The sequence below is a fragment of the Lonchura striata genome, chromosome 2, assembly GCF_050655825.1.
Source record: "Lonchura striata isolate lonStrDom1 chromosome 2, ASM5065582v1, whole genome shotgun sequence".
In the NCBI taxonomy this organism is placed as follows: domain Eukaryota; kingdom Metazoa; phylum Chordata; class Aves; order Passeriformes; family Estrildidae; genus Lonchura; species Lonchura striata.
This window is the reverse complement of record NC_140704.1, coordinates 73,875,937-73,887,226: the sequence shown is the minus strand read 5'-3', so window position 1 is coordinate 73,887,226 and position 11,290 is coordinate 73,875,937. Positions and strand designations below refer to the sequence as shown.

At 43.4% G+C, this 11,290-nt stretch overlaps 1 protein-coding gene across 2 annotated transcripts; it reads right to left on the bottom strand.

Moving 5' to 3' along the window:
• Window positions 1–656: 656 nt before the first annotated feature.
• Window positions 657–7,540, bottom strand: HUS1 (HUS1 checkpoint clamp component). Of its 2 annotated transcripts, none has more exons than XM_021538413.4 (8): window positions 7,324–7,540; window positions 7,070–7,197; window positions 6,451–6,627; window positions 5,712–5,819; window positions 4,681–4,755; window positions 2,748–2,847; window positions 2,296–2,427; window positions 657–1,479 (listed from the first exon to the last, which is right to left on the bottom strand). In XM_021538413.4, the coding sequence occupies exons 1-8, from the start codon at window positions 7,346–7,348 to the stop codon at window positions 1,397–1,399; spliced, it is 828 nt and encodes a 275-aa protein (XP_021394088.3). In that variant the 5' UTR covers window positions 7,349–7,540; the 3' UTR covers window positions 657–1,396. The 2 variants fall into 2 exon arrangements, with proteins under 2 accessions (XP_021394088.3, XP_077641521.2); XM_077785395.2 differs by having other exon boundaries at window positions 7,471–7,540.
• Between the last annotated feature and the right edge of the window lie 3,750 nt (window positions 7,541–11,290).

Below are 11,290 nucleotides of genomic sequence, written 5' to 3'. Positions count from 1 at the left end.
CTTACCAAGGTCAACCCACAACATAGGCAAAATGAGACTTTGCAAATAGGAAAGATGCAAACCATAGCATGTTACGAGCTGTCCGTGGAAATATGACAACTGATAAGGCAATGTGCAGGGCAAGGGAGAGCAGGGAGGAACAAAGAGGGAGTAGGTAGAAAGGTCTATAAACAGTCAGTCATCACACTCATTACTGCAAGTCTATTCTATCTTCTCATTGCCACTGCCTCTCCTTCAGCCTTCTCTTGAGCATTTGCATCTCCATGGACAAAAGATTCATTGCTCCCTTAATGTCAATGCCCCTTAAAAAAAGCCAAAACAATCAAAATCCCAGCACTTCTGACCATTACAAGCTACTTTCTAGAAAAAACTCCCAGTCTCATTTGGCAGCATATTCAATCACTAAAACAATTAAAAGCTGCATGGAACATACCAGGCTAACAAATAAATCACACATGGAATAAGGAGGAAAAGACTTCAGAAAATAACCAGGAGGTAGAAGCAGGGGCAGTACTCCTATGAGTGAAATTCAGTCATGCTCTTGGCTGCTCGGTATGAGAGCCTACACACAGTCTCACCATGTCTTGACACCATAACAACACAGGTTGTACAATGTTTTCTATTTGGAAAGGGAAAAAATGTGATCCACAGATAGCTTGTTTTTTATTTCACACCAATTGCTGTTCTTTATTTCACATCAATTGCTGTGTTCACACATGTCCTCATATGGTGTTCATTCTGTACATAGGGATTTTCACTGCCTACATTAACAAAGTAATCCAGACTCTTTTGCTCATCGTCTCAGGACAAGAGTTAAACGAAAAGTGAGCACGAACAGAGCTACTGAGATATGTTAGAGCAAGTCTAATCAAAAGATTCCTGCTGGAACAGAATTCAATTCCATACCACTTCAGGAGGGCTGTGCATACTTGTCCAGGCAAATACCAATCAGGCAACCCTCCAGCAGGCTCTCCTGTTTCATGGAGGTATGATAGCTTGCACAGAGATCCCTTAACATGGATTGCATTGCGCAATACTGCATACACACAGCAGCAGCTCCAGAGGTGAATTCTACCTTTAGGTTTTTGAGGAGACTGAAGTATTTAATTGAGTGTGCTTTCGGGATACTTTGACCTGTGGCTAAGGCAAATTTCAGTTTTGCTCCTCCTAAGAGTAAGATAGACCAACATTCCGCAACACTGTGTCTCTCATAGCATATAACTATTCACAAAAATGGCTGGCTGGATTTTGAACACTTGTATAAATATTGAAATAATGTCCATCTGATGGCTATGTCTAACAGTGTCTCACATCAAAATACTCCAGCAACTCAGGAAAGATTTCAGACTTGATGAAAGAGGCCTCAGGTTGGAAAATGACCAAGATTCCAAAACACTCAGGCAATTGCTGGAATAAAATACTGAAGTGAAACCTCCTCATGGAGCAAGATGAAGTGGACAATTCTTTTACGTGCAATATCTGTGAGGAAAAAAATTAAAACACAAATTCACCTTAAAGCAGGAAAAATACTCAAAAATTACATCTTTTAAAGATGTCACCATAAAAAGAATGCTTCCACCGCTTCTAACAGAAGGGTAACTAGATAATTTAAATCCTTGAGGGTCTGTGAAGCATTAATAATCTATGAAAGATGATACCAAGAAGTAAATATATAATGTACAGGTTTATATTACTACACCAATTATTTAAATCTTCCTTGGGAAATTCTTAGTATCTCCATTAAACCATAACAAACATATGTTCTCAAGAAAAGCACAGTTATAAAAATAGGACATAAACTCTTGGATAGACTTCTGCTAAAAAGGAAGTATTGTTTCTATGGCTAGAAACACTAGCTGTATAAAAAGCATTTTAATATTAGAATCAGTGTAAGAAAGCATCCAAAGGAAAAAAAAGTCAACCAAGAAAACACGCCAGTAAATTCAAATTTCTCTGCTAGAAGTTGGAGGCTTTAAGACTTTCAAAAAATAATATCTCAAAATAATAATAAACATTAGTAACAACTTTAAACAAAGATAACAAGACAATACATATGATTAGTGAGTCTGAGTATTGAGCTTGAGACTTTTAAAACAGCCAGACTTATTTTTCCTTTCCCAAATGCCTAGGACCTGACTCTAACTACCTAAAAATATAAATATTAGAAGTCCTTGGGTACAGTAAAAATAATTGACTTTCATCCAGATAAAACAGAAGATAGGATATTCTGCTGAAACTAAGTATGGCAAACAACCCTACTTAATTTGAGTTCACAAGCAGAGCTGTTGAACTTACTGCACAATGCTTTTGTAGGATTGACCTGCTGTCCAGCAAGCAGCTGCTGCAGCTTCTTGATGTCTATGCATGCTTCAGCCATACTTTCCAGATCTCTGCCTTGAGCAGAACTTTGACATCCGTCCTCTGATGCTAAAAGTGTAAGAACACAACACTTAGTCCAAACATAAAAAGCAGTTTCAACACCCATAAGGACACACCTGAAAACTGCTGAAGAAATCCCAGTTTTCCTACCAAACTGTCAAGAATAATGGAGGAGATTCCCCACCACCCCCCAAACATGGAACAGACACTCCACTGGCCACTCCACTTTTTCTTTTAAGATTTCATTTGAAGACTTCAAAGTACTTGATGCTATTTTCTAAAAAGAATAAAAGTTTAAAAGTACTGTTATAAGCAACATACTTAAGTAATGAGATCAGACAGACACAAAAGGTAACAGGGAAACTTACCCCAGGGAGGATTTCCCAGGTCTTTAAAATGTGTTGTTACAGATACTAAGTCAGTTTCTATTTTCAAGTTCATTTCACCACTCAAGTTTGCTTCAATCACCTGCAATCAATCTCAATTTTAGGCAAACCACTTTCACACAGAAGAATACTGTTTGGTTTTGTTCAAATACAAGCTTCCAGGAGTACTTCAGTGCAAGTCACTTTCTGAAAATGGTCGAACATTTGAATGTTCAGCTATAAAGTGCATTTCCCATCATTCCCATGTGAATTACTCTAGACCAAACTTTCAGAAGTTATGAAAAGAAAGAAATTTAATTGCTCTCCAGTACTTTTAGAACAAGTATTCGCTTTAGGAAGTTCATGTGCTGAGGAAAAAGCTTCAGAAATGAGATTGAAGATGTAGAAATACAAAGATTCCTGAATTTCCATTCAGTTATTTAACAAATAGAAAGGTACCTACACAGTCTATATGGCACACACAGAAAATGGGATGCACCAGGAGCTGACAGGGCTGCTTTCAAGAATTTAAAATAGACATCTGGATCAGATCAGTAACTTCAAGGACTTTGAACTGACAGAAATCCTGGAAAAGTGCCAAAAGCTTTCAAATTCCATCCTGAAAACTGGAAGAAGAAATTTGAAGGAGACAATATATGGTCTTACAAAAATCCCAAGCAGATCAGAGGATTCCTAAAGCACAACTAAGCACTTTGTTTCTGCTGTAATTAGATGACTTCTCAGTAATTAAAAAAAAAAAAAAAAGATACTTGTACTGCAACCAGAATCATATAGCATGGAGATGCCAAGCTCGCAAATAATGGACAAGTACTATCAGAAATTACTTCTTAGCCCATTTTGCAGCACTGATCTTGACCAGTTTTATTACCAGGATGCATCTTGCAAAAATAATTAATTGTGACACAATGTTTTTGTTTTCTAACAACATGAAAGCAAGGCACTTAGCATAATTTCAATCCCATCATACAACTATCCTGTGTGAGAAAAGAGCCTCAGCTCTAGAAACAAAAGCACTGTGTTCCATTTTGCATAAACATATCCACCAAGGACATGGGGGGAGGAAAGAAAATAAAAAAAAGCCCCTAAAAACCTCACAAAGGAAAGAGTTTGATGTGTATTTGCAGGATGGCTGCCATTTGCAAAACCACCAGTAACCCAGGATAATCTCTCAACTCTTCCAAGTCTTGAAAAACTGAAACTGTTTCAATTTCAAGATTCTCAGTTAGCAGAAAATTTCCTATTTATCGAAAGTGGTATGAACAGCATCAAACCCAAATTATTTCAAAGCTCAACACTTACTTGCTAACTTTCATGTCAGTCAATTACAGTGACTGTGAGCACAAACAATTAAATAAAAAACCAAAGCCCTTTTCTGTCCAACTGCAGAGGGCTTCTTTCAGTTAAAAGGCCCACTGGCACTCTAGAAATCCAAGGTAGACTGCAAATCCAACATGTCAGTCTAAAGCACAGTGTAACATCCAGGAGCTATTAGCAGAATTTCCTTTAAATCCTACATCGAGTTTACCTAAAGTTCATTCACAGACACCTAACACAACACTCACTTAATAGACATTTCCTCAATGGAATAGCCTGGAAAGTCTCTAGCTAGCTTCCTGAAGGACTGAAATTTCTTACCAGCTATGAAGAGTAGCTTGTAGCAACACAATGCCATGCTCTTTCATGGATGTAGTACAAAGAGCATCATTTTCTGAGAAGCCCGGGAAAAGCTTTTCAGTGTAAATCCTAAAATAAATCCCATCATTCTGTTCAGTCTTTACATAGGCTTCAGATGCCTTGATTTCAATGTCTAAGTCATCTCAAAATAAGATAATGTGGCAGCACTAGCTCAGGCAACATGTTATGTCCCTCATGAAATAACATCTGTAGAAAGCATGCTTTAAGTGCCTTAACTTACAATGAAATTGCTGAGATTCTTCATTCTTTCCACAACACTCTTCATTGTTTTCAGCACTGGTAAGTAAATACTGACCTAGGAATACATAAGAACTGCATTTGCACAAGTATTTCAGATGTGATTGGGACACATTGTTTTCTACTTTCAATTTTATCATAGTTTGGACAGTGTTATCTATGACATTCAGGGTGCACAAAATCTATCTGAAATCAGCAAATGTCTCAGGAACAGAGGAACTCTTTCCCATTATACCAACAAGCCATCAGTCTAGCAATCATTCCAGACATAATATTCCAAGTCTATGTTCAAAATAGAGGCATGTTTTTGCAGATCACGCTTTCACATGAACTATCTGTGTTATTAAATAGTCAATTACTATAGCCAAAAAGAAAATAACAAGATTCCTATGATACTGCAGTAATTGCTGGAAATGTAATTATTGCAACCAGTGTAAATCTAAAATAAAAGAACAAAATATTAGAAGTTTTTTCAATATGTCAAGATTCTGTATGTCTTCAGAATCTAAATACTCTTAGCTATAGAGGTAATAGACATCCGTAATCTCAAATAGGAGCATATTTGTTTAAGGACCTTTCCTTACAATTTTGCTAAGAGTTAAAACCAGGAGGAAACACCTATATCTCTAACTCTGCCAGATAGGCCATAAATTTCAGAAAGAATAGATATTTGGGCCATTCAGCACCTGAACAGCTGAAAGAGTCTAACTTGTCTGGTTTAGAGGTGCTCCAGACTAAAGCTAAGCAAGTCCTTTTCTCCTCCCTTCCTCTGCCATGAACATCACAGAAGCAATTGGCAATCACCCACTCTGTTTCCATAGGTTCTGGGCTCTCTTGTCAGGATTGAAGCCATGTTCCATACCCCCCCCCCCCCCCAAAAAAAAACCTGTAGCCTCCAGTCGTTCCTCTTTCCTTTCAACTCCTTTCCAAACCCCACCAGTAATATAATCTATAGCAATATCGTTCCACTTGCAAGCTCCTCTTTCAGAAGGGAAAATAAAAGCAGAGGCTTACATCAAAGTCTGGCACGCTGGGTTCTCTGAAGTCATTCCACATTCTTCTGGGAATAACTCCCACAGGAATGTCATGTGTCACAATCCTACTGCTGCTTGGTAAGGATGGCTTCAGGGAAAAAGAGGATGCTCTTGCAGTTAAACACAAGATTGGAATTCTAAATTTAAATTTTTTAGACCCACTCTAGGAAATGCTATAACTACATGCCTGAAACTCAGTTCGTTTTCCCTCAGCTCCTATCAATATGCTTTAAAGTGGGCTTCCCTTTCAAATGAGGAAGAGTTTGTGATGTATCAGTCATTAGTGTACCTATAAGCTATCCAAAGAGCTGAAGAAGTGAATCAGCGGAGTTAACAATAAAAGAATCAGAAGTCAGCATACAATATCAGGAAAACCAAAGGCAAAACACAGAGCCAAACACTGAAACCTCCTTCATTTAATGGCTTCAATGAAAAGGCAATAATCCACAGAAGATACAGAGGATGAAGGAAGGTAGAAAAGTAGACATTAGAAAAACTTGTTTCAATAACACAGAATTCTTCCTCCACCTCCTCCTTGCTTTTTGGAAAATATAAATCTGGTTCTGTATGCTACCAACCATGATGGCAAGAAAGGTTAGTGAAAGGGAAAATGGTACAATGCTTCTTTAGTTTTCTAGAATTACACCAAATATTACCCTCTGATCTTAGGAAACGCACTAAATTTTAAATAATGAACGTGAAAGCATGGTTGAACTTACTAGCTCCACAGCAACTCTGAGACAGGGACAGTGTTTATTAGTCAACTTGATCTTCACTGCCTTAGCACTCTGGGCAGTTTTTAATGCTCTTGACAGGTTCTCAGGCACAAACTCTAGATAGATTTCATTGTGTTCTGCAGCTACTCCTTCCATCTGAAATTCATCGAAGAAATTCCCCTACAATTTTTGAAAGTCGGGAAATAAAGCAAATAAGAGAGGCAAGTTTTATTTATCGGACCTTAAACTTAGAACTGCATTTGTACACCAGAAACTCCCCTCTGCCTCACATCACCTGAGGAATCACAACCATGAAAATTCATTGCTTCAGGCTAAACCAATTAACTTACTCCCCTAACACCTTATCAGTCTATTAGACAGTGAGTTATGCTTTCCCGTTTCCAGTTTTGGGCAGGCCCATGTGAGCCAGCACACACTGAAGCTTTACACTGAAGTGACTACCAAGGAAAAAAGGAATATCCTACCTGAAACACCTGCAACCAGACAGACCCTGAGAGACCTAGCAGATCGAAGGTGAGGGCTACAAGAAATGCCTCGTACGTCAAACCCAATTACATGCTCTGGTTTTCAAAATGTGGTCACTGAACTTTCCTGGGCTCACCTGGTTCAGCTCACACCACAGACTGGCGCCTCCATTTGCTACTTTATCGGAGAGGATGAAATACAGCTTGGAGACAGTAAGGCGCAGGATGCAGGTCTTGGCTAACTTGGCGACTGTGTTAATTATACCTGCCGGAGGAAGGGAGGGAGGAGACATCACACAGCGATCGCTCCACGCACCCCCGTCTCTGCGGGACGGAAAAACCTTCAGCTTTCACAAACGCAGCTCGTGCTCTTTCGCAAACTCCTAAACACCTCGGGGCGAAGGAAAGCGCCTCATGCCACGTCCTCCCAGGAAAGCAGGCGGTCCTCGCCTCCCTTCCTCTTTTCTTAGCCCGAGAAAGCCGGCCCCAGGTGCTCAGCGAGGCACTGCCGCCCTTCAGCCTGGCCCGGCATACTCACGGCTGAAGTGGCTGAGGCAGGCGACATCCACGATCTTTGCCCGAAATCGCATGGCGCCGCGGTCCCGCCCGGGCGGGCAGGGAGGGGCCTCGCCAAAGCCAGCCCCGCAGCGCGGCGGGATTGCGCAGCGCCCGGGCGGGCAGGGAGGGGCCTCGCCAAAGACAGCGCGGGATTGCGCAGCGCCCGGGCGGCAGGGAGAGGCCTCGCCAAAGCCAGCCCCGCAGCGCGGCGGGGTTGGGCAGCGCCCGGGCGGGCAGGGAGGGGCCTCGCCAAAGCCGGCCCCGCAGCGCGGCGGGGCTGGGCAGCGCCCGGGCGGGCGGGCCGACTTCCTTCCGCCGCGGCAGCAGTCGGCGCAGCCTGGGCTGAAAAGCTTAGGCGGAAAATGCCTTGGGACCCCCGGAATGTACGTGAAAATTCGTCCGTGTGGGTCGCAGTCCCGATGTCTCGAGAAATTTCTTTTTCAAATCCAAGGGGGCCCTTGCAGCAGACCCATCAGCCGCTGGCAGGGGCATAGCCCCGACGCTGCCGCACAGGACGCGGTGGTGAGGAAGGAAAGCAACAGTCGTGATGGAAAGGGGAGCGAACAGCTTCGTGAGGGGCCTTTTCACTGCCCCAGTTTTACCAGCCCACCCAGAAAGGGCTGGGCAGCCGAAAGTGTTTTGAGAAAGATACTCTCTGTCAGACCGGGTGCCTCCTATAGCCAGGCTCCCAGCTTAATGCATGGTGCACAGGGGTTTATGCCAAGGCTGGAATTGTTCAAGGAAATAGAAAGTGAAGGAAAACTGCTTTACCTAGTCAATGTGGAGCATGCCTGTTTTCTATAGACGGTGTCCTTTGCCTTAATGGTTTTAGTTCCTTGCAGTACTTGAAAGCTACAGCATTTGCAGAGACAGTTTTCTCGCGGTGTTCTTTTTTTGTCTGTCAGGATTGTCTGGTGTTCTTTTGTCACATTGCAAGTTCCCCAAATCAGCTAAATTGCCTCTCTAACATTTAATTTTGAAATATTCTTGGGGTGCTGCTCACATGCCTTGATGCTCTCTTTCTATACAGTCATTATGAAGAAAATGAAAAATAACCTTGGGTCTGCCTAATGACAGATACAGCAATAGTTTCTGGAGAGGTTATCCTCTGCTTGTATTGCTCTTAGACCTTGTAAATTTTGTAGAAATAAGCTGAAGGGTTTCCTAGAGAAACCAGTGCAGCAGGGCGTCACAAATTCTCATCTAGGATCCTGTCAACTATACCGATTTGTCACAAATATATGGTTTAGGGTCACTCAAAGAATCATCATGAAAGATATTAGCAAAAGTGGGGTTAATATACATATATTAAAGTGTGAAATAAAGCTCAATGACAAGATTCACTTCATCATGGATGAAACATACAAAGAAAAATCTAATTAGAATAATTTTAGAATTATTTACAATGAGACCAAAGACAAAAAAAGAATAAGGAAGACTCTCCTGTTGAATCACAAGTTCAGAGTAGATCCTCTTGCTTTCTAAACTCCTCACAGAGCTTAGGTGCAGCTTGGTACAATCTTAGCTTCAGACTTGGACAATAGTTTACACCTAACAGAATTATCTCCAACTTTTTCATTAAATACTGGTGCATTTGCCTTTTGTTTTGTGAAACATGGCTGCAGAAGATAAAACCCTAATGATGTGAAATCCCACACACTAAACTTTGCAGTTTGTCGTGGCGCGGCAGGCACTCCCCTCGCCGTGATTCCCCGAGCGGTGCCGTGCTGGGCGGCGAGAGGGAAGAGAACAGGCGGCCGCTCCCCCTGCGAAGCTCTGCTGTCCCAGTCGGTGGTGCGGGAACAGACGAAGGCGACACGGGACTTGGGGGTGAACAGGATGGTTTTATTCAGTGAGCCCCAAGACCCCCTCGGGAACGGGAGCAGAGCTTTTATACAAGAGTTCAGGGAGACGGGTGTAGGAACAGCAACCAATGAGGGAACAGCAGGGGAGGAGTTTAGGGCAGAATTAACCCATCACAAACCTATCAGGGGGAGCAGGGAAGTGAAATAACACAAAATAAGCAATAGGGTTTCGAGTCTCACTAAACAGACAGGGAATGCTCTGGAAGCAGAGGAGGGGGCTAGGATGAATGACAGGGAAGGCTCCAGGGAAAGGGGCAGGGAAAGGGAGGATTGACAACCTGGAGATGAGGGGGTTAGGGGAGAGCTAGGGAATACTGACAACTGGGGAGAGGCGGAGATTAGGGATGGGGGGGGGAAACAGATATTGAACAAAAATCAAATTAAAGACACACCACCGCAGCAGTTTAACACACTTTACATCTTTCACAGACATAATTGCAGACTGCTTTTAGTGAAATGATTGCTACATGAATGTTAAGCAGGAATTTGCAGAAGGAAGATTGATCTGAACCCTTTTCAAGCTGTGGCATCCTGATACATGTGGATTGCATAAAATTTAACAGATCCACATCATTTGCCTTTTCTGCCTTTGACTGGTTTTACCATGGCCAAATGCCAGGCACCCATGAAAGTCACTCACTCACCCTCTGCCACAGCTGGGCAGAGAGAAAAAATTAATGAAGAGCTCATGAGTTGAGATAAGGACTGGGAGAAGACACTCCAAGGGCAAAACAGGCTCAACTTGGAGGTACAAAGTAGATTTAATACTAATAAAATCAGAGGAGGATAATGAGAAGTACAGTAAGCTCTTAAAAACATCTTCCTCAAACCCTCTTTCCTTCCCACTGACAGTGTAGGGAGACAGGGCATGGGGGGTTTTGGTCAGTTTGTCACCTGAAATCTACTGCTCAGGGAGAGGGGCCCTTCCCCTGTGAGATTGTGGGGTCCCTCCCACAGGACACAGTTCTTTATGAACTTCTGCAGCAGGGGTCTACTCTCATGAGCAGCAGTCCTCCCAAAACTGCTGCAGCATGGGTCACTCTTCCACATGGTGCAGTCCTCCAAGGACAGGCTGCACCATCCTTGAAGCTGGTGCCTCCTTGGGGAGCCCGCCCCAAATCCCTTTCTCTCAGCCCCGGCTAGCTCTTGTGGGGCGAGGGCGGGCGATGGAGGCACCCTCCGCCGCTCCCAGCTGGGGTTTGGAGAGTGCCTTTGTGGGTTCCGGGCAGCGCTAGCAAGCCTCGCGGTGGTAAATGAAGAGCGGATCCTGCTGGGGGCTAAGTCCGAGTTTATTGCAGCCCAACGGGGCCAAATATCCTAGAACGGTGCCAGCCAACAGGAACAAGCACAAGGTGCTTGCACTGGCTTATAAACTGTAAGGGAGGGGTATCCAATGACCAATGGGGATAGGGATAGGGGGTGGCTCCGGGATGGGGGGATATGGTGGAGTCCAATGGGGGAAAGATATGGGGGGAGCCCCAGGTTCTCGCCCAATCACCCGGTGCCCTGAGTAGAAGCTTCTGGATGGATGGGAAGGGGCACTGAGTGATAGACAAGGCACCCGGGGGGGGTAAAATGCCTCTTTCAGGGTGACGGATAGATACTGGGAAGGCGGGAAGGGAGGACAAGGCGGGAAAACTGGGGATAAACCAAGTTGTACATGGGGGTACAAAGGAATAAACCAATACATAATACAGGGATAATAAAACATACAAATAACGCAACTCCACACCCCCTCTCCCCATTGACTCTTCCACTGGATCACAGCTTTCTCCAGGCATCCACCTGCCCTGGCACAGGCACCTCCCCAACAGGCTACAAATGGATCTCTGCAACCCCTGTGGATCTGCATGGCCTGCACAGGAATCTCGGCTCCAGTGCCTGGATCACCTCCTCCCCCTCCATTTTCACTGACTTTGGTGTCTCCATGTTATT